Here is a 23,783-nt window from a genome sequence, read left to right on the forward strand (position 1 = left end):
CAGTTTGTGCTCTGCCAAACAAGTCCCGAGACTAGCCTGGGAGCAAAAACAACTGGAGGAATTATTTTCACAGGAAGCCTGGATACGACCACTCTGTCCTGGAGGACAAGGAAGTTTAATACCCTAAGTATAGCCACACACTGTCAGCTGGCCCCTGCACCCAAAAACAGGCACTGACTTGGTATAGCAGAAGGGTAAGAGCACCCAGGATGGCCACATTCTGTGCTTTACTAAGGGGGAAGTGGACCACAACCTTTTGGTCTGCTGAGCTCCACCAACCTGCTGCACACGCATGTCCTCCACACCTGGAAACTGGTCATCCCTGCCTCAGGCATCTACCCTTCACAAAAGAACCACAGCACTTCAAGACCTACCAATTGTCTGTGATCACCTGGGAAAAGTTTCACTTTTCTTGAGGAATCTAAGGGCAAACCTCAATTGCTGACATAGATTACAACTGCTCACGCTCGTTATCTCCTGACATAGAATCCCTCAGGAGTCATTCCTTAAAAAAAAGGTTTGACAGGGTGAAAGGGGAAGCAGGAGAAGATATGAGGCAAAAGGACTCTGGAGAATAAGGATCACTCCTACCTCTTTCCCCCCCACTTCCCCTTCCTATTCTTCCCACTTGTTTTTCTCCCCTCACAGACTCAGTAGGGCTAGTAGGGCTGCAGAGTATTTCCTTCCAGACATACGCAGCAAAGGAAAAGAGATGTTTTTCAGTGGGCTTACCAAGCTGAAGACATGCAAACTTCTCTCTTTCCCATGTGGTAGAACCTACGTACAGATTTTTCTCTAAAAAGAGGCTAACTCCAATTAGGTACTAAAGGTTTGGAGACTGAAGAGGCTGAATATATACTCTTCTGGTCCAATATACTACAAAACCCAAATAAAGAGTATTTCTTTTTTCCTTCCCCCTATCTCCTCCATTGCCAGTTTTTCATCTCCAGGGGTGTGTTTTTGGTTTTTATTCTCTTCCCCCTTTTTTTTAAATACAGCAACTTTTCAGTAATGGAATTTACAGTGGATAAAATCAGAAGACAAAAGTTTTCTTACAGAGGAAAAAAAAAAAAAAAGACAGAAAGCTACTAACAGCTATCGTGTTTTTAAGTGCTACAACATGAGATTAAATATCCTCCTGTCGTTGCCGTAAGAGAAATGAGAAACTGAAAAAAAACGCCAAAACTAGAAGCAGTGAGCAAAATTAAAAAGTGCTAAGTTGGCCAAGGTAATACAGCTATGTTACAAAGAACAACGACACAGCGATGTGCATTGCAGCCCTACACTTCGAAAAAAATAATCTTTCAACACAGCTTTAATCATCTAGATTTTACACATTGGTAAATGATTACTTGTTATCCTCACCTTAATGCTGACTGAGCTCTGTAACTGCCTGACTTCAAACACAGCCACCTGCCTGCCTTTGGTATATTTATACATGTACATACGGAAAAACAAAAGGTTAGTACTGCAAATGGAAAAGAAAAAAGACAAAAGGGGGGGGGGGGGGGGAAGAAGACACAACACATTCTGCCTTCAGCAGAGATAAGACAACACGTCTCAAATGGTCTCCAAATAGGCTAAAGTTGAGTTGATCTTACAATTATAGCGTAAACAATGCCTGGGTTGCAGTTATGTTATTTGAAAAAGAAAAGAAAAAAAACCAAAAACAAACAAAATCTCCAGAGACCTGTATCAACTTCTGTATGTTTAGCCATACCCTTAAAAGTTCACTATTCACTCACAATGAGAAATAGACAAACATGAATATTCCAAGCGAACAAACACAGACCAGTCCAGTATTTAGTAATAGTTTAACTTTTGGAGTCTCTTCCAGCATTTGTAAACAAACAGTCTCTTCCTCAATCTCCCGAACAGCTCTCTTATTCATGTTTTTACTTTTAAAGCCACAGAACCAATCTATGAATTTCAAATGTCTCTCTCTATCATCAGTCTCTTCCTCACACTTTTTCTCCCCCATCAAAGCCGCTTGTCCGTTCGAATAACAATCAACTGGTGTCTCGACTTCAGAGTGACTCACAGAAATCACCGGGTTGCTGTCATCTCTGCAAGTAACCAGAAGATTGATATCCTCCGGCTTAATATTTTTAATATTTTCCTCCGATTTGCCGTTTGGAATGATATGGTTCGCGTTCTCATTGCACTTGAGGATGCTCTTTTCTTGAGCTTTGTACAGCTCCCCCTTTGCGGCGTTCTCTTTCACGTTCCTGTTTTTCACAGCCCAGAAAGTGGTCGTCCGAACCTGCTCCTTTGTAGGCGGAGGCGTGAGGAGGCTTACTACAAAGGTCACAATCCCAGTGATCCAGAACAGAGCTGTCGCAACATACATATAGTGGATGTTTTTGATAAAGCTTGGCCTAGTGTCTGGCTGGTTACACTCCGGAGCACGATAGATAAACGCCAATATCAACCGTATCGCCCCAAGAACAAACCCAGCCATTCCACCATAGAAAGCCCCCTGCTCATTGCAACGCTTCCAAAAGATACCCATAAGAAACAGAGCAGCGACCGGTGGGGTCAAGTAGTCCGCTACCTCTTGGATATAAAGGTACATCTGGCCACCTTGCATTTCTACAATTATCGGGACCCAAGCAATGCTTATAACTACCATGAACGCAACAAAGACTCTTCCTACAATCATCAGTTCTCTAGACGTCGCGCTCTTCCGAATGAGTTTGTAGACATCAAGTGTGAATATAGTGCTGGCACTGTTGAATATCGAGTCCAAGTCACTCATCAGTGCAGCGATCATCACAGCCATCATCAGTCCCCGCAGACCAACCGGCACAAGCTTCATCACCAAACGTGGGTAGGCAATGTTAGAGCATCCAGCTCTGCTCCCGCAGACTTGAAAACAGTGTTCCGGATTAATGCAGGCGATATCATCTGCAAACAGTATTCGTGAAATCATCCCTGGGACAACTATAATAAACATCGGCAGCAACTTCAAGAAGCCTGCCATCAGAGTGGATCCTTTGGCATGAGCAATGTTTTTTGCAGCTAAAACTCTCTGAACTATGACTTGATCGGCACACCAGTACCAGACAGAAGCTGGCGTCTGTCCCAACAGAAATCCAGGCCAGGGAATATCTTCATCTGTTGGCTCGCGCAACATTTTAAGAGCATCAGGCTTTGGGTCGACATTGCAGGAATTGGTATTGGAAATGTTGTAGGTTAACAAGATAGACGTAATATTTGGTGACGCTAACATGTACCTTCTTTTAACTTCTTCAAACCCACCAACCTCCGTAATACTTATGATCATAAGTGTGAGGGCACCAATAATCATAAGCAGAGCTTGAAGGGTGTCTGTGTAGATGACAGCCACAAGACCTCCAGTCACAGTCAACAGAGCAGTCATTCCAATAAGGAGGATAACTGACAAATAGAGGTTCCAACCTAGTGATTCTTGAATAAAAAGTGCCCCTGAATACAAGTCAACTGAGAGTTTGGTGAAGATATAAAGAATTAGAGACAATGCTGCAAAATATATTTGAATTCTATGCCCTCCAAAACGCTTGGACAAGTATTCAGGCATGGTGTATACTCCCGACCGGATGTAGACTGGGACGAAGACCCATCCTAAAAGCTGCAAAAGCATTAAGGCGTTGAATTCCCATGCACCTACTGCAAATCCACTTGCCGCTCCAGATCCTGCGAGCCCAATGAAATGTTCACTTCCAATATTGCTCACAAATAAAGATGCACCAATAGCTACCCAGGTCATAGAACGCCCTGCCAAAAAGTAGCCACTTACGGTGCTCCGATTGTATTTCCACATGGCAAAAAAACCTATGCACATTACAAGCACGAAGTACAGTGCCACAATGGCAATGTCTGCTGTTTCCAAAGAAGCCCTCATTTTTGTAAACAAAATGACTTCGCACAGCTGACGTCCACTTCTCGCCCCCCAGCAAACGTCTTTTAAGCAACACGTGAACCAGTTAACATATATCAACACTGCGGATCAAATTCTTTGTCCCTTGGTTTGCTGTCCTGATGCTGGTGGTTGTGGTACATTTACTTTCTCCGCTTCTCAAATGGAAATTTGGAACTTAGCACGCACTTTTAATCCACATTCCACAAGAGCATCAGCCTTAACTCAGTTGATGTAGGAGAAATTCTTAGTTGCAGCTAAGTTTAGTGAGGCCTACTGTACCAACCCTGCAAGGCAGCAAAGACAAAAGACAAAGATTGAATTAGAGAAGAATTTCATGAAGTAATGAGAAAAAATTTGAAGTCTAGTAAAACAATGACTGAACACCACAGATTTTTTCCCCCTTATATTTCCTGCTGTATTTATGCAATCCATAATACACAAAATTAAATATTTGTAAAACTAAGTGGTAATGCCTTTTACAAATCAACTTTAATGTTTACAAGTACAAGTACCTTAAGGGACGCAGCAATTCTGGAGTATTAAATCACCCAAATTCCCCAGAACAAGGCAAGGAACAGAAATACATTTTATTTTTCTTTACAGTCTCATGAGTCTACTTCTCAAGCCACTAAACAGACCTTCCTCTTTCAAGCAATCTTGGGCGGGTGGGGGGAATCAACTGCTAAGAAGCATTAACCTGGCTAGTCATTTCCTTCATTGCTTTAGCACTGCACCCCTCAAATCTTGACAGAACCTGGCATTGCATGCATGCACTTGATACACCAGCTGGCTGCTAGAGCTAAAAATCAAATTGAAGTCACAATGCTGTCAAAGAAACAACATAACTTTAAGATCAGCTGGAGAATCAAGGATATTCCACAGGTCTTAGATGAGTTTGCACCTGTCTGGGGTACAGAGGATCACAGGGTTACGCTTTACTCTGAAAGCTCTTCACATATCCCATGTAACCTAAGCAAAGAAAAAGCTCCATTCAAGCAAGTGACAAAAGCAAAACTACGCCTGACATCCGGCTTTAGGGTACTCCTGTCTGCCGCGTGCTTTTTGATACCCACACCTGTGTGGTTTCACGATTTTTTGGGAGCACCCTAGGCACAGGAGGGAGAACCAGGTGGATTTCAGTAGCAGTCACCGTTGCTAAGACGCCAGGAAGCCCTGTTCCCAGCACCACCCACTTGCATCCAAGCATGAAGAGGATCACTAGTATCAGAGGTAGGTTTTGAGGCAAAGCACACCCTGCCGCTCCACTCCTGAACCCCCAGTCACACCCAATTCTACCAAAGCATGTTGGGAAACAGGCGCTTATTAAGGCAGGCAGGACTGAACCGCTCAAAGGGGAAGGAAGGGGATCATAAAAAGACTTGCTGGCGGACAACTGGACAGGTGGGATACTGAAGAGCTGCATGCTGGCTCCTACCTCTGCCATGGAGATAGGATGCTCCCATCTGCTATTTATGACTTGGGAGGTGTCATTTACCTATATCCACCCAAAATCTTTTAATTGGTTTAGAGTGTGCTGGACATAAGATGCTTCTATTTCCTACATGAACGGGCACAGCAATGGAAGAGAAGGCCAAAGCAAAGAACCAGTTTAGTCTAAAGGTCAAAACACAAGTCTTTAGTATTCAAGATTATTACAGAAGACTGACTCCACTCCTCTTTCCCACCTACTGGTAAAGATAATGGAGGCACCAAAAAAAAAAAAAATCACTGGATCTTTTTTCTGATTGTAAGATCTACCAGCCTTAGAAATCTTATAAGCATCAGCTTCAGGCATTCCCCCTCCCACTTCATTTGCAGAAGTGCTTTGGCACTATGCTGAAGCTCACATTTCCCCATTACTTCCTCTATGATTAATACAAACCCAGATAACATTCTCGTATTTGGGTGGTTTCTTGTTTAGCATCCCTACAGCTAAACCCTGTTTAAAAAAAAAAAGTAAATAAAAACATTGCAAATTGTCAGATAGACCATAATAAAAACTATATAGTTGAGGTAAAAATGCACACACTCCCCTCTCTGCCTTGCTTTGTGCGTTACTGAAGGCCACAACGGTGCCAGTGTAAGAATGCACACTTCTCATTAAGGCAGATGTATTTTAAAAATAGCTTACAACAAACCACAACTTCAGCCTTAAGGAGAAATTCACAATTATGTTATTTGTATGAGCTGGCTGTTTTTCAAGAGTAGTTCAGAATCAAAAAAGATAATAAGGGTTCCCCACCACCACCACCACCCCACCCCACCCCCCCCAAGAATACATATATTCATTCTGCTGGAGTTATGGCCAATAATGAGAGACTACAGAGACATGGCACAAAATGGACTGATTACAGTAGTGCGCTAAATTTATCATGCTCATAAGCCTCAAACCACAGATGTATTTTAAATTCTTCCATAGAAGAATTTACATTTATCCCCACCCGCAAATGCAGCTGTAGTTAAATGGTCTATTAGTTTAATCCAACACAAAATTATAAACACTTCAGATCATATGACGCCATGAAATACAAGTATAATGTACTATTCTTAGTTTTAAGCACTTTTGAGTAACACTTTAATAGTGTTGCGTCTTTTACTATATTTAGCTAAATTTTCAAATGCAACTACATTATAATGTTTATACCAGAACCATAAATATTTTAAGGAAAAGGGAAGAAGAGACTTTACTCAGACAGTAGAAAAAACTACTATACAGAAAATGAGAATAACGGACAAGCTAAAGAAAGTAATAACCAGTATTTCCCCTCTTCTATTGTCCTGCTGTGTTACTGAAAAACATTAGACTTGAACATTAGTTCAATTCCCACCATCTTCCCTGTAGGTTAATCAATGACCTTGCAAAATTACACTATACAGTAACAAACATAAGTCACAAAAATAGTTGTTAAAATTACGTCTGTTTGACACAAGAGGTACCCAGCTCATAGTATGACTATTACAAGCATGTTCAATCCCTCTGAAAAGTGTGTAAGTAGAAGACGCAGCTGCCCTTGAATAAATTGTGACATTTCTCCACTAGGATACTTGCCAAACTACAATGGGCTCATTCTAACCAAAATAAACAATACATGAAGTTTAGTGAGCATTTTCCACTGGAAGGTACAGCCAGACCACGCATTTGAAATAATCAGTCTACAGAGATCAGAACCATCACCTTTGTAATCAACATCTGCATTTTGCAGGGTTCAGCTTGCTGGAACAGGAAGGTGGAAAGTTTTCAGTAGCCGCTACAAATTTGCTGCTGTCACTAAATTACTGTACTAAAGTAGCTTCTTGTACCAGTTTCTCATTAGACCTAATTCTAAAATTACCCTGGAATTTTTTTTCATTATGAAAATGAGACTCGTCCCTCTGAACTTTCAGCAAGTTATGACCTCAAGTCTTAAGAAGGACTTTTGAGACACCCCATGCGAGTTTAATCTCAAGTTATTAGAACAGCGTACATTGTGGCACTGACAGAAAAAAAGACAGAAAGACAGAGCTGCTGCCAAGGACTGCGAATTTTTTTCCCTAAGGCTGTTTTCTGGCTGGATCATATCAAAGACACAAAACAATGTGCTTCCCTCTTGTCTGTAGATAGAGGGCTACAGCTTTGGTGAAACAATGCATATGTCTCGCCAACAGGCAGCCTGTCCTTTAAGAAAAAAAAGTCTCAAGGAATTCCCTGAAGAGATATTAGATAATGTGAAGCAGATTTAGGGTGGGATTTTCAGGAGAAATTTGTATGATTGTTTTAAAGGAAAACTTTCTCCACAGTGCTTTTCTAATAAGTTGGGTCTTTAAATATGCCAGAATCAAACTGCTCCAGCCCTAAAGCAACTATTTATTTTCTGCTCGGTCTATTTCTCAGCAGATGGGAAGTTTCTCAGTTGACTTCCCTTTTCTCTTACAGTTAAGGAGTCAGTCCCAATGGCCAACGCTTTAAGGGTTAATTTGAGGATGCAGACATCTACGTATCACACAAGCGTGTCCACTGCTATCATTTGCTAGCAAATAAGTACATACTTAACTTTGTTCACAGACTTCAAAGTAGCTTTGAGGTTCTTTCTTAAAAAAAACAAAACAGAACAACATTTTTCTTCTTCACCTTCTTCAAGCAGGAGTAGGTTAACTTTTACTGGTAGCATTTTACCTACTGAACAACTCACTTGCATGGAAGAAACATACCAGATTGCCAGGCTCAACACCTACATGGTAAATATAACAAACTCTCTCCCCCCAAAAAAAAAAATAATAATAGCCTCATGCCTTGAACAGGCCTGTAGAACATCCAACCCCTCAAGCATGCTGTCTGGCCTGCTCACACTGCAGGCTACCTGCTATGGTCACACAAGTGAGTTCCTGCCTGTCCACTGCTCCACAGTAAACACAAGGTTGTCTGAGGTAGCCTGTCTCTCAGATTGGGGGGGGGGGGGGGGGGCGGAAGGGAAGGGAAGGAAGAAGCTTCATTCCATTTATTGCAGCACTCTAGAACACAAAAAAAAGGAGCACAAATGTTCTTCATGGAATAAGTGATACATATTAGCTTGTCCTTATGTAGTACATGCCCTTGAGAAAGCAGGGGCTATCCTTGCCAGATGCTCAACGGAGCCAGAAACATCCAGGGCTGCAGTTTCAGGACTTTCCCTTGTAAACCAGGAGCTGGGGCAGAGGAGCTGGGCAGGAGTCCCACCTGAGACAAACAGGGTATGTCGTAGGAAGCAGGAAAGCTCGGAAGCAGAAGTCGACCTGTAGCATCTAATAAATAACTTGAGTTAAGGTCTGGACTGGCATTCCCAGCAGCTCAACAGGCTGGAGTAGAAAAGTACCACATTTATAAGTTACCTGAACCAGCTGCAACCTGACTAACCTGTTTGCCACATGTGCTCTGCTGCCCCGAAGTGGTACTGCTTCAACACTTCTGCTGGCCTTGGAGAACACAGGTGCCTGCAGAGGCAACTCTATAAATCATCACTACCATAAAAGTTCAATTTGAGGTGCAAGGTTCAATTCCGTCACTCAAAGGAGTTGTTATGAACACATAATGCACTTTTTTTGTCTGGTGTTTCAGAAATTGCTCCAGTTCTGGTCTTCATTTTACTGCAGCATCAGAAAAAGTAGCTTGCTCCACAATACATTCTTCTCGATTCTTTTTAAAGGACTGCTGAAGGAGACATGAGAGAAATAAGTAACCTCACAGCATGCAGTTCAGCAGAAGAAACAGAGAACTACACTGCATTTGCCAGTGAGAAATACAATGCTACTGTGGACTGTTACAGAAGCAGTAACTGGAGTACTGTAAGGCCAACTGAAGCTGAAGGGCACAGTGACTGACAGTGTTAGAGTAGTAGATCAATTTAGCTGTTTTTGCTTTTAACCATTCTGCCCCCCCATCCCAAGTGTATACATCTATTTAGGTCTCCCATTAAGTCACAAATTAGGGGGGAGGGCGGAGCAGAAGAAAAAGGGCGCAGTTTTATTGCAGTGCTCATTCAGTACTCCGTAAGCATAACAGAAGCTACGGTACTGTTGAATCGCAAAACAAGATGGCTTGTTTTTCAAAACCTACATCACTAGCAGTGCCTCAGCAAGCCACTTCATGCCACTGCCTGTAGCATTCACATTTGGATGGTTTATTTCCCCATGAGTCAGTCCCCAGCACTCTGTCAGGAACAGTGGATTGATTTGCTTCCACTGTTCTTCCAAAAACTCCAAACACTGAAAGAGGAAGGGGGGAGTGGGGGCAGGCAGGGGGGCATTAAGCTGGGGACAGAAGGAGATGAAAAGTTCCTTTTTATTTGTTAAGGACATACCAGAGAGACAAGACTACCTTCTCCACACCTACCTAGACATACTGTAGGCATCTTACTCAGGTCTTGAGAAAGACTAGTCCATTAGCTTCAGTTTAACTTAAACTGACTATTAGTTTAAAGAAAACATGTAGGCAAGTACTTCCTTTTCCCCTTGTTAGCCCAAAGAATTGGCTTATGTTTACACAGGTGACAGATGTTATCTGGGTTCTCTGAAGACAGCAGAAAGTACAGCTGCTGCTCAGCACCACTGAGGAACTGGGGTACTCTTCCCTGGCAAATAAGTAGAATCATTCAAGCCTCTGCTGTAACTCAAGCAGATGACCACCACATGCTGACACAGTCAAAGACAGGTTGTCACTATAAGCAGCAAGGAAACCATGTTTTTCTTTACAACTGCAGACAGATAATGTTTTTCCTTCTACACCGGAACTGGAAGCAGAAGAGGAAAGAGGGTACTGAGAAGGCACATGGTCAACAGTAACTAAGTAAAGAGCACAACAGGGCAAACAAAGAAAGCAAGCCATTTTAATGGAGATGGAAAGGGGTGTCTCTTCCAGGAGATGGCAAAAAATAGAAGATTCTGGCATCATGCAGAAGTTCTCCCACCAGATAAGTGTGTCAAGACATCAGCTGACATAAGCTGGAAGCTGCAGAGGGACACTGAGCCCAAAAACTCAAATTCCTTCTTGTGGCAGCCTAAAGTTCAGAAGCACAAACATTTTCACTGCCACAGGCAAGTACTATTTACCTAAATTAGTCTGATGAAGTACTTGGTCACTAAAAGCAACAGTAAGAGAATGGGTATAACAAGCAAACATGCAAGTATTTGCTTTCTGTAGAGGATGCCACCACCCTATTAGAAGCATGCCATCAGAAAGCGTTGTAAAATCCCTACCACCACTGAAAATGACTCTTCTTTGGCTGCAAAGTACAAAGATGGAATCCAGTTGGTGGTTATCACCATTCAGCAGTAACTGATGTGACTGGCATACTCCTAGCCTAGAAAAATGTGCTGGTTCACCCCATTTCAAGAGAATTGCAGCTAGGAGAGTATAGACTTCGGAAGTCACTTAGGGAATGAGAAAGGAGTAGTGGAAGTGTCAGTCACCACACAACCAGGCAAAATACTAGGAAGAAATTCTTCCTAGAATTTGTAGGGAGAATACAAAAAAGCAGACTCATTAAGCTTTAAGACTTTCCCAAGTTCCCATCTCATTTCTGGCTACCCACAATCTTTTCAAGAACTTAAAGCATCACAAGTTTTATTGAAAGGCAAACCAGAAGTTTGAGGCGCACACATAATCCTAGAATTAAAGTTTGAAGCCCTTCAAGCTTCCTAGTCTGCAGGGTGCTCTTGCAAGATTTCTGATCCTTCTTGGGTATTTTAAGACACCAAAACAAGGCTTAAACAACATTATCTTGGTTATAAAACAACCAGTGCTGTTCTACATCAAGCTTTGTAATAACCTATATTAAAAGCTACCTAACATTGACTTATTTTTCTAATAGTCTCAAACACATCAACTCCACGAAACATGTTCCCCTCCTGTACCCATGGTCTGCATGTACTTTTGTTTTCAATTATTATTCCTTAGATATTTGCATAACTGAAGCACAACGAATGGCTTGCAAGTGGACAAACCAGGATTAAAAAAAGATGTGAGAAATAGCAGAACAATAGTTCCTCTGTACTTCCTCACAATCATATTTCTAGGGTTCATGACCCTTCCTTTATATCATCTGCTTCTCTCCCCACCAGGGGTGATACATTTTCTTCAGTATCTCATTTCTAGCACCAGTATTTGCACTAGTGTTCCCCAGTACACATCCTTCACTTACACAGACCTTGCCTTACTTCCCGTATTTTTACTTCCCATCTTTCCTGTTCCACTTCTATTTAACTAGTTGTATTTTGCTTATCTATCCTCCCTTTCCTTTTCCCCCTTTTCACCTTCTTATTACCTCTTCTACAGAATGCACACCAGAAATATTCCTGCTGGCCCACTGGGCAGGCAGTTTTGAAGGGAACAACCCGGTGCCTGGTGGTTCCTGCTGCCCTTGGATAAGCAGAACACAGGCTGGTATATGCAGCTCTGTCAAGCAACTGCTTCCACATAAGCAACGCATACATTGCCACAGACTTGTAGCAGAGGGGGTCTGGGCAGCTGTGGCTCAAAGAATTAGCAGCCTACCTTGGCTGGAGTCTGACAAAAAGCAAGATAAGTTACTTGATCAATAATTGACAAGCAAAGTAATTTTTGGGTGGAAATTGTCAGCATTATGGCTCTGAACAAGGGAATTTGAGAAATCAGCTCCTGAAAGAACACATTAAGAAAGCAAGAACATCCATCATTACAAAATATGGTATGTATGATGTACTAGAAGAAACATATACACGCATTCATACTTGAATTAATTTAACAGCTTATTCTAAGTGATATAATGGACATCTTTAAGAAAGCCAGTCACTTCTGAGCATTTTTACAATAATGGAGAGCAATAATGCTATTTTATCAAAACAGGTTCTCCTTTCTTCTTTTTCAAGAGTTAAGGGATAGACAATGTGCTCTCACAGTGAAGTGTACAAGCATCTCCCTGGGCATATACATGATGCATCCACACAGTATACCCAGTGAACAAATGGGGAAAGATAAATAGCCAAGCCAGAGGAGCGCATTGCTAAGTAGGTAACGGGGGCAAAGAGGAAAAGTCGTATCTTAAAGGTTAAGCTGCCATTCCTGCACACTGAAGAGGGGCTAGCCAAATCCCACAGATGTCTGCCAGTCTCAGCATGGACACAAGGGGCTGCCCACAGTCCTGCCTCACCGCTTGGGCTTGCAGCTCTACAGCTTCAGGAACAAGAGTGGCAGAGTTAGCCAGGCCATCCATTACATACGCTCACTCAAGCACATCACTCGATACCAAGAGGCTTTTGAGTCCCTTATCCGTGTCATCAACTTAGTACTCACTTTGGACAACTTTGCCAAATTCACCTAGCTGACATCCATCTGCTATAAAAAGGCTTGAACTAGTTTCTATAAGAGAATAATTCTCTACCTCCCCCCATACCCAAGACAGGCCCATATCCCACACTTGACAGAAACTTAGAAGAGGACCACTCTGAAGTCTTAAGATTGAAAAGTGGCAAACATCAGCCAAGAGGCTATCATTTTCAAATGCTGCCTGTGGCACACACTTCAAAATCCAGTTATTCTTATGGAAATGCTTAAGGCAGAAAATAAAAAGCTGACTCCTACAGGAGAGCCAACACTAGATCTTGTTGTTTTCCAATCTTAACTTTTCATTCTAACTCTTTGGTCTTCTTTCCAGCACCAGCCCCAACACAAGAGTCCTTCCCTGCTAGGCATAACACTGAAGAGCCTGTTTCAGCCTACTAAAAAAGTCAAACGAACTAAGAGGAAAACTTGTGTAATTTTAATCTGCTAAGTAGGGGAGAGGGGTGAGGAAGACGTACAATTCAACTGTAAGAACAGGTAAGTTCACCAGAAAGGAAAGAAAATAAAACCAGCATCTGCTTGCTTACTGCCCTCTTCATTCTCCCTCACTTTTTCCTAGCAACCAAGTTATCAAAAGGCCAATTGCTGCAGCTGCCTACACAGCAATTAAGTATAATAGTCAAGATGTCAAGCAACACTACTGCCCATTACTTTGGCTTTCCTAAAATAGCTAACGATCTCCATAGCAGGTAGGGAATTTTTGAAACATGGCAACCCACTCCAAAGGCAACAAACAGATGCTGAAGACATGTTACGTTGCATGAACACACCAGTCAAAACTGAGAGCCCAGATTCACTGTAGTATTACAGAGAGTGGTGGATGAGTCCCCTAGTCCAAGTACTTGCTGAAACAAGGTAATTGGGTTTTAGACTACGGCACATACTATATATTTGTCCTTTGTTACAGGTGAAGTGGGAGAGAAGAATACACTGCTGACGAAATACCGATATGCTTCCTCATTTTTAGCTAAATACTCTAATAAAGTGTTTTCAAACTGTCCATTCTTTTCCGTTCCAGTTACAAAGTTGTTATGCTGAAGACGGGTGTCCCAGCTCACAAGAGTCGAGCAGCAGCGAGAACGGCAAGGGAATACCGCCACCTTCTCTGTGTGTCCTAGGTTCCCCAGGCTGCCAATTTTCCTTGGAGGGTGTCTCGCATTGCCGCCCTGTGGTCAGTCTGCAAAACAGCATCAGAGCAATAGGAAGCCATTTCCAGCTCTTCCTTCCCTTTCCCCCCCACTTCCTTCCCCGGGCTCTCAAGGGAGTTTCGGCAGGACCAGAAGGGTAGGAAGGGGAAGCCTCTGCGAAGGGCTCTCCTTTCTCCAGCAAGCGACAACTCCTACTAATTCACTAGCAGGCCACTACCCTTTCCTGCTAAAGGTCCTGCTCTGCCATAATCCCTCACGCTGAAAGCCGAAGAGGACTCTCCTGGGAGAAAGTTAGGAATAATTAGAAATTCATCTTTTGCCATGAATAGTAAAGGTTAGTGCATGAACAGCTGTGTCTTCATTTTGCACCTCTGTCTTCACAACTCTAGTCTTTGACTCAGGCTCTTGAGGGTAGGCAACGTGTTGTTTACACACATCTGTACACTACTGATAACAAGTCTGCCATCAAACTCCCCAGACTCACCGTACTGTTATTTGTGTGTTGGAGTGTCAAAAGCCACACACGTGGGTGAAATCCATTATTTCCACCCTAAGTTCCAGTCATTTCACTGGCCTCACACCTTTCTTTTCCCAAAGCATCTCCTCCATATACTCACACGCAGAGTAACACAGTCCAACTCCCTCACTGCAGCTACTCTTCAACTACAGTGATATCACAGAGCAGTATTTATTTACTTATTCTGGGGTTGCTTTTAGGGTTTTTTATTATCATTTTCCTAAGAGTCACTACCTGGGGTCTCTGCTGATCAAGGACTCTTGTCAACAAGTAATTTACAAATACGGTGTTTCTAGTACAAATCAATGACAGAGCATACGCTACCTACAAAACAGGACAGAGAATGGCTGCTTAGCTTTGACTTTATTCTAAAGTCACAAGCTTTTGTGACAAGTACATTCAAACAGGTGGTGATAAAGTTCGAAAGTAAAAGTTTCCCCCCTTGTCCCGCCCACTCCCCTACCCCACCCCACACTCTCAGGTGTTGCATTTTTAAGACACAAAAGGAAAGCTGAAGAGGCTCTGAGGCAGAATGCCAAGAAGCAAGGGGACATGTGAGCATCAGGCAGGACTGAGGGTTCATGCTCGCTCTGTAACCATGCCACAGGTAGCTGGGTAGGGAGGGGACCAGCTGCACAACAGAAGCCACATGCAAGAAAAGAATGAGGAGGGATCCGACTCGAACACAAGCAGTGCTAGGGAGCAACAGAGTTTAAAGCAACAAGAATTAATTTGAGGGATTTATTCTGCCTAGATCTACAAAAAAGGCAAGGTAAATATTAAAAACAATTTTGGGTGGGGGAAACCCCACATAATCACAAAGTTTGCCTCCGAAGAGAGCCATGAAAGTCTACCAGCCTGTAGCTCCGAGAAGGCTGGCACTCAAGCTGCCAGGGAGCTCACAGGAGTTAACAACAGCCCTAAAGCACACCAAAGCCAGGTGGCAGGGGCTTACTTTTTTTTTGTTTTGCAAGGCAGAGGAGCTGTCAGAGATGAGGAAGGATGCCACAGATACCAAGAGAAGACACTTGCTCAAGGCTCAGACTAAAGTAGGCACCAGAGCACGCCGGCACTGCACAGAGGGACTGACACAGCAGGACAGTGAGCACCTGCCCAGGGTAGCTTCATCAGGGAGCACTAGCGTTACGAAGCAATGTCATTTATTCAGAACCGTACATGATCTCTCCAGCTTCTACAGGAAGGAGTTACGTAGTCATGCTGTAATTTCAGACTGTTTTTATTAGCCCCATATTCAGGTCTCCATGGTTTGACTACTTTAAGTTAGCATTACGGTCAAGATTAGGCACTGCTATGGAGTCATTAGAGCAACCCCTTTGCCAGGATTCAGCAGCACCATGCAGAATATAACCACTACAGAAGTTTGGGGTTTTTTTTCAAGTATTCTCACTACACAAGAAAGGCAGCAGTAGCAAGATACTGGAACACAAAAAAAGCACCTAGATCTGGTGTACTGTCAATAGCAACAAAAAAACAGCATCTAAAGACAGACTCCCTAAATTTTAGGGTTACAACGAGGGTAGGTTAAAAACAGCAGTACACCTGAACCAAAACTTATGTGTTTTAACATAATCACAGAGCTAAAAGACACCTTAAGATACATCTATCAGGAAAAATACACTAGAGAATCAAACTTCAAAGAGGAAAAGGTTGCAGACGTTAAATCCTGGGTGCATCGATGCTCATTAGAAGCATCTTACAGCTAAAAGCTTATCCCTGCATCTCTGTGCGCAGCTCCTGGGAAGAAAAGATCCTTCCCACCAGACAGCACTCCATGGCATAGTCTCAGAACAGTCAGTTTACTCCTGTCTCAGTATTATGTCAGATTTGTTATGCTTTCTGTCCTGCTCTGCATTTATAGCATCTGCACAGCACAATGCATCTCCCACATTAACAGCATATATACAAAAAGCATCTCATCACCTTACCTATGGCTTATACACTGATGGGGAGGGGCGTGGAAAAAGAAAAAAATAATCACATGTTGACAACTCAAGTCCAAGAGCAGCGTGTTTTGTCAGAGCAGATCCTGCTCCGTGAGGTGGTGCAGCAATGTCACCAGATTTTCCCCCCCCTGTTGCTGTATTTCTCCACTAGAGGACTCACCTGAGAACTCTACTACAGCTTCCGCAGTTAAGCCAAGTTAAAAAAAAAGCCAACCCTGACATGTGGATGGTACATGTAAAATGAATGGAAATGTACTAGTATATGTAGCACATGTAATACATGAAGACATGCTCCCGTAACTACAAAAGAAACACAGTGACGCTACTTACTTCCCGCTAATCTATGACAAATATACACGTTCATTTACATGAAGGTTAAATGCAAGAGCAAAAGCATGTCCACGCTGGGTCAGATCAGAAGGGTTACAGCCTAGCAGAAGTGCTGCTACATTCCAGCACCAGCACTGCATATTAAGCTGGAAAGTAGCAGATAAACAAAGGCTATAGAAGGTACTAGAGAAGGGCCAGTATCAGCTACCATTTTCCAAATAAAGGGCCCCGTCTACACAGAGATGTTTCTATTTTATTAGGTTTTTACACACAAGTACTCACGCCCCCCCCCCCCCCCCCCCCAACTGATTCAGCTCTTGTAAAATAGGAAGAGCATCATATAACCTCACTCGCTCACGCCACGGCTTATCACCACGCCGCCAAAAACGGCGGCAACGGTTAGCAACCCTTCCCGTGGGCGATACGGCGAGCCGTATCAGCAGAGCTCAACTGGTGTTAGCAACGGCAAGGGAAAAAAAAAAAATATTCTTGAGACTTCCCTGGTACAGAGGGGGGGGCTGGAGAGGCAGGGAGCTGGCACCCGGCGAAGGGAAGCTTGCCAGAGCAAGTCCTTGCTTTCCCCCACCAAGGCTCACCGCAAGGCCTCCCAGAGGCGAGGGGACCTAGCGTGGGGCTGCCGCGACCTAGCGAGGTCCCCAGCACAGCCACCAGCGCTGCTGCTGGGTTGGGGGCGAAGCACCCGGTACTGGAAAGCGCTGGTGCTGCAGAGGAAGAGGGGGACGTGCTGGTACCAACGTATAGGGGCAAGGAAAGGTCCAAGTACACTTGTACCAGGCAAGGGGCGGGGATAAGAGAGGGAGAAATGCATCTATTTCGCTTCAGTGGGGGATCTGCTTACCTGCGGACCAAAGGGGAGGGGGGAGAGAAGGGGACTGCGGCTCTGGGGGAGCAACTAAGCCAACTCTCTAAAGGAGCAGCGAGGAAAGGAAAAAAAAAAAAAAAAAAGAGAGAAAGGGGAGAGAGGGCAGAGAAAGGCACACAGGAGCCTGAGGCACGCTGCGCAACTCCGCTCCGCAGAGCGCAGGGAAGAGCAGCGAGGGCAGGGCTGCCCCGGGGGAAGGGGCCGGCCGGGCCGCCTCCCGCCCTGCCGGGCACCCGGGGCCAGAGTGGGCGGCCGCCGCGGGGAGGCCGGCACAGGGCGGCGGTGAGAGGAGGCAACGAGGGGACACCGGGCGGGGGGGCGGGTGTCCGTCAGGTCCCACCTGGCTCCCTCCCTCCCGTCTCCCCTCCCTCACTCACCCTCTGCATGGCTTTCAGGATCAAAGCCAGTTCATAGCGGGGCATCTTAGAGCTGGCTGTGGCGGGAGGAGCGGGGATGCGGCAGGGCAGAGGGTGGGGAAGGAGGGGGCGGCGGCGGCGATGCCGGAGAGGCGGAGGGTGGGGGGAACCGGAGGAGGAAGGCGCGTCCCCGGCGGCAGGCGGTGCTGGTGGCGGCGGCGGCTCTTGCCCGCGCGGCTCCCAGGCTGCACGGAGACCCGGGCGGGCGGCGCGGCTTAAAGGGCGCCGGCAGCTGCGCAGGCTCCGCGCACCGCCCCCTGCCGCGCCAAGCGCCGCCTCCGCCGCGCACACGCCCGCCAGCCGGGGGGCCGCCGCCCGCCCGCCCGCGGGCTACCCCGCCGCCCCGGCCCGGGGGGAAGGGGGGGGACGGGAGGGGGATACCCGCCGCCGGGGAGCAGGCCCGAGCCGGGCGGGCCGAGCGGCGGGGCGGGCGCCGCCTCTTCCCTGCGGCGGCTCGGAGCCTGCGCCCGCCTTCCTCCTTCCCGCCGCGGCGGCGGCGGCGGTTGTGGCTGCTGCAGGGAGTGGAAATTTCCACTGTGTCCGCCCCCTCGCTCCCCCCGCTCCGCGCACAGACACACACCCGAGACCGCACATGAGGGGGGGGGGGGGGAAGGACGGTGCCCGGCGGCGCGGGGGGCCCCTGCGCCTGGCTCCCAGCCGCAGGCGCCCACGGCCGCGGCCCTGCAGCCGCCGTCCCCACGCACCTGAGTGGGCCGGCACCGGCAGCGGGCGGCACGGCGAGGGAGAAGCGCCCCTGTGCTAGAGGGCAAGGCGAGGGGGCCGGGGCGAGCCGTGGCCACGCGTGTGGGGCACCCCCAGCTCTTCCAGAACTTTCCTTGTCCCAGTGCCTCAGCACACCTCAGTGCCCGTCACCTGCTGACGCAGAGCAGGTGGCTGCGACCCACTCGCAGCAGGCTAGGTGTAGGGACCCGAGGAGCAGCGGGGTTCACATAAAACTGCACGGTGGGAAGATGGCTGGCCTCGATGTCTGGGGGCTCCCGGCGAGGGAGGTTCTGGGCAAACGTTTCCCAGCCAGCAATGCTCGGCGCGCACCCTTGGCATTGTACTCACGCACAGCCATCAAGGTCAGCGACACAGATAACCTCTGCCAGCAGCACATCTGATGCTGGCGTCCAGCCATGGCCGTGCTGGAAGCCTGCAGCGCTCTGCATCCACCAAAAAGGGGCATTTGGAGAGCCTGGTGGTACATCAGGCTTGTTGAGATAGTATTTCTTTCCACCACGGCAGAGACACATCCCTCCAGGGTACCCCCTTCCCTCACACTCACACGTACACTAGAGCGCCCAACACACCGGCTGGCTTTAAGGAAAGTGAGCTCACACCAAGATTCTGCCCAAGGTTTTGAAGCTCTCATCCCTTGGTCCTGTTTGCTCTCAGACAAGAGGGAGGCAGGGGATGAGAGCAGAGCCACCATGCCATCCATGGCTCAAGGGTAAGCAGGGAAGGCAGATCTGTACACTAAACAACTTTAGTGAAATATCTATGAAATACCAGCCCCACCCCATCAAGAGAGGCCTCAGCATCTCACCTGAGAACCTCAGCCATGCCCTTCCACACCAACAAGCAGGTTCTCTTGCTTTTGCTCTGCTTGCACAGGAGTGATACCACGGTTGGTGAAACAAATCCCAGGTGCGTGGGAGGCCCACAGCACTACTGTCTTAAGCAGATGTGCCTTCTAGGTAGTTCCCTACAGGTACTGTGCCCTACAGTCACAACAAAGCCAATGTGGGTGCTAGGAGCTGTTTTGTGTACCGCTACCAGTTATCAGCTGTTCAGGATGAATCGCCTATGCAGAAGTGTTTACACGTATTCCCAAACTCCCACCCCCCAAAGTGCTTAGGCAGTAATTGCCAGTCAGCTGACAGGTATAATTTACTGCCTGTTGGTGCTTACCACACACAAGCCCTCCCTGTGTTACTTTGCTTGGGTTTTTTTTAGTACAGTGTTGTCTGGCCTGAGCTTCTTCCTTGTTCTGAACAGGTGCCTGGTCAGTTCCAGAGGAAATCCACATAGTTTGTAAGTGATGGTCCCCAATGGAGGCAAGAATGCCCAGGTATCCCTGCCGTACACACGTGGTCGGACAGCTGTTCCCACCCTTCCAGTGCACCCTGCCAGTGGTGGCACAGTCACGCCTGAGCTACACTGTTCTCTTCCCACAACATCCACAACTTCTTTAACCCCTACACCCTGCCATTCTACCAACACTTTACCTGCTTAAAACACTCCTCTGCCAGAAAAAACAGAATGGACTAAATTCTTCTTCCTGAAGTCTTTCTCTCTCACACACAGAACTTTATGCAAATCCCCAAGTCTATATACTGAAATATCTAGTGCTGCTTTCAAATGCCAATATTTGATTCTCAGTTGGATATACATTTATATTCACCGTTCATGCTCACTTCTAACTACATTCCACATGCAAGCCCCGTAAATACACATCTGCATGTGGCAAACAAACCCTCTACCCCTTTTTTATGAATCCCACCCACGCCTGTACTTCAACGCTGTGTCTCAAGACCCCACAAACATAAGACTGAGCCTGAGTCCACTTATATCTCTGCCTGGGGTTTGCTCACACATGCAGAAACACTTGTGCGTGAGATCTAAGAAACACACTCCCAGACAGGCGTTCCTATATATATTCACTGAATGAGATCCGTATGCCTGAGGGTCTCTCGTGTGTGTTAGCCACACACGTACAGTGACTCCTTCTATCTGTGTCTGAATGCCACATATGTATGTGTGTCTGGTCTCATGCATCATGCCTACATACAGTTATGCACGCTCGCTCATGGACTGACCACTGCATACATCTGTGACGTCCTGTATCTTTGCGGGACTTCCTAATGCTTTCTGACTTTCTCGCTGCTGATGTAGTGTGTCCACTAGGTATGAGCTACCTTGAATCTCACAAGTTTGTTTTTTCCTCAAAGCACTAACCACAAGTATCCAAAGACTGTAGGAAACTCTCATTTAATGTTTAAAAGCACACAGTTGTAGAGGAAGGTCTGAAAAACGTGTAGTACTCCTGCTCTGAATTCTCAGTAAGGAGAATAAACTCTTTTTTTTTTAGGTAACGAGTATAAACTTTTGACTTTTTGAGACTGGAGTCATGACTTTTTCATGCTGGAGGTTGGGTGTGCTACAAAGTCAAACTGTCCTCTCCGTATCTTCATGTCTTTCACATCCATTCCTATGCCAGAGAGCAGCACAAAGAGTGCTAATTAATAACGTCACTCTTTCTAACAAAGCAGAAGATAAAAATATGTCTTCATGCATTCTATATGCATAAGTAAACACAGAACCTATTCTGTGAAAAAGCTGTTGGAAATGTTTTAGGGAATTAAAAAATGCCATGCGATATCTCCTAGACTCCTGAAAAAGAAGCTAGACCGGCATGGCAGGATTAAGGGGGAAAATGAAAGAAAAAATACTGCACTTTCAAAACCTCAAAATTACCATTAATAGCCTCTCTAAGCACACCTATATTGTACTTCCATGATCTCTTTCTTATGATGGAATATACCTAGTTTTGAAACAAGTACCCTGTGCACCACAGAAAAGCCAGTTCTCTCCCCTTAATAAAAGCTTTAATTTCTAGTTGTGCTACACTGCACGGTGTCAAACTAAAATCAAAATTTGTCACAGGTTTAGGACGAGGATGTTGGCTGTCTTGAACTTCAGATCAGGACAGATTTTCAGAGGTGTTAGCAGAAAACAGGAATTGCCAGTGGACAGAGTAAATTACACTGCCAAGTGTGGTTTTGTTTGCTTGTACTGGTGTTTGTCTATAGACTATAGACAGGGATATAGATACAGATACCTGCCTATTCTCCCTAGTATTTGCCTTCTCAGAAAGGTTTGTAGCTGAGCACTGTGCATTTGAGGTAACTAGGTGAACTAGGGAGTACGAAGCCTGCATGAGAATACCTGCATGGCTCTGCAGTCATGGCAGTGATTGTGGTCCAGCCATACTCCAAAGACGCAATGGGTGGAGCTGGGTCAGAACAGTGAAGTCATCTGGTGCTGAGGGAGCAGATGAGAGAGCAAATCTGAAGTGAAGGAGACAGTATTAATAGATAGGGCTGTTGTAAGCTTGTACATCGGGCTCCTGAAGTATCTGGCTGGGAATATGGCTCTTAGACACAGGGGCAGTGTTGCTCCTGGAGGAAGGATTGAAAGGAAACAGCTGAGAAATGAAGGAAAAGTGGGACTGTCAGGGTAAAATGTCGGCCAAAGAGACCAGAGCAGGGACAAGTGGGAAGGAATGTGGAGGAGATTGGGATGTGGTGCTCTCAAAGTGGGACTAGGATCTAATGAGAAGATAAGGGGAAAAGGAGAAGAAAGAATGGATGGGAAAACACTAGGATGGAGAAAGGGCAGTCTTGAAGAAGACTAGGACAGGGAAAGATGGGGTGGTAGGAAGATGAATAGGCTGTGCTATAAGAGAACAGGAAGAATCATGTATTTCAGACCTCCTAATAAAGAACTCTGTATTCCCCACCCCCCGTCACCAGTCCTCCTCTGTCAGCAGATACCTGTGAACCCCTCAACAAAGTAAATTTGTCTTATATTCCTCCTGTCCACACACAGATGACAACTCACCGCTTCTATCAGTTTCCCTCTTAGCTCAGAGAGGCAAGGAGCTCTGTGGTAAAGCTAAAGGCTTCAGCCCTAATGACATTTACAACACTATGATGCTGCATGATGGAAGGGGGTTTGATTTTTGTTTACTGTTTGCTTTTTTAAAAGCTCGATAATTGCACATATAAAATCTTCTTTAAATGAGGACTAGGTTGCAAAATCAATACTACATAATGAGGAATGTTATTTTCTCCTTCCTCTCCTTTGCATATGCATTTGCAAAGTATGTAATTGCATACTTTTCTTTCCATGGGATCTCTGCCACATTTATTTTTCAGGGTGGAGCTGCTCTGGAGCTGTGTCAGGACTACATAGTGGAGGAGGCCACTGTCTACAGGAGTTTTTCCACATTTGTTTCAGCAAATGGAAGATGTGTGGTAAATAACAGTACAGGATCATGTGAAAAGAGATGAGCTCTTGGTTAAAACAGCTGAGCTCTGCCTTAGGAATGGATTCAATCTCTCCTTTGCCACATAGTTCTTGTGTGATGCTGGATAACTCATTTAAACCACATTTCTTGCAGGTGGCCACGAATTTCATGCTCCTAGTTTCTGGCTATCTGAATTGACATTTTGTGGTCTAATTTGCAGAAGTGCTGAATGATCCCAGATGAAACTGAATTCAATTTGAGTTAGACATATAAAGTGCTCTGAATGAAGAACATATCAACTTCTTGAAATATTAACTGTCTCAAGCTGAGTAACCAGAATCTACAAAACCTTAGACTACAGCTAATTCCAACCCAAGCCCATCCCAAAACCATCACACCCAAGATGTATTTATGGCTGTTGATTCTTTTCTACAGAAAGGGGAGGAAGAGGCACCTTTCTGCTGTTCAGCCTGATACCCCAGGAGATGTCCTGCCCACCAAAAACCCAAATCCGAGATGGTGTAGTAAGGTTTCTGCGACTCACCTGGCCCTCTCACAGAGACCCTCCACTGCTCCTTTGCATGTGTGTTAATGGTTCATCCAGGTAGGACCATGAGCAACTCAAATACAGCTGCATGGTGGTGGGACTGAGAGGGGAGGGGTCAGGGGCTCTGACAGGGTCCAGTTCTTCCAGGCAAAAGCACTGGCTCTGTCACACTGGAAATAAACATGTGGTTGGGAGGGTGGAGTCACCAGTAG

At 45.6% G+C, this 23,783-nt stretch overlaps 2 protein-coding genes across 2 annotated transcripts in view; both read right to left on the reverse strand.

Annotated features, from left to right (window-relative positions):
* The window catches only part of MRPS6 (mitochondrial ribosomal protein S6), a 46,591-nt gene extending 28,513 nt beyond the window's left edge, over positions 1-18,078 (reverse strand). Inside the window, exon 1 of the mRNA XM_086477730.1 lies at positions 17,951-18,078. Within this exon, the coding sequence (XP_086333856.1) occupies positions 17,951-17,995 (45 nt within the window). The 5' untranslated portion in view covers positions 17,996-18,078. The remainder of the gene's footprint in view (positions 1-17,950) is intronic.
* Positions 1,519-17,984, reverse strand: SLC5A3 (solute carrier family 5 member 3). The gene is made up of 2 exons (XM_086477719.1): positions 17,951-17,984; positions 1,519-4,185 (listed from the first exon to the last, which is right to left on the reverse strand). Exon 2 carries the CDS (start codon positions 3,881-3,883, stop codon positions 1,742-1,744), a length of 2,142 nt encoding a protein of 713 aa, XP_086333845.1. The 5' UTR covers positions 3,884-4,185; positions 17,951-17,984; the 3' UTR covers positions 1,519-1,741.
* Positions 18,079-23,783: the final 5,705 nt, after the last annotated feature.

This window comes from Leptosomus discolor, chromosome 1 (assembly GCF_034619465.1).
Source record: "Leptosomus discolor isolate bLepDis1 chromosome 1, bLepDis1.hap2, whole genome shotgun sequence".
NCBI lineage: Eukaryota > Metazoa > Chordata > Aves > Leptosomiformes > Leptosomidae > Leptosomus > Leptosomus discolor.

Coding starts and splice junctions, on each gene's coding strand:
- SLC5A3 (XM_086477719.1), bottom strand. CDS start 3,883: ATGAGGGCTTCTTTGGAAACAGCAGACATTGCCATTGTGGCACTGTAC.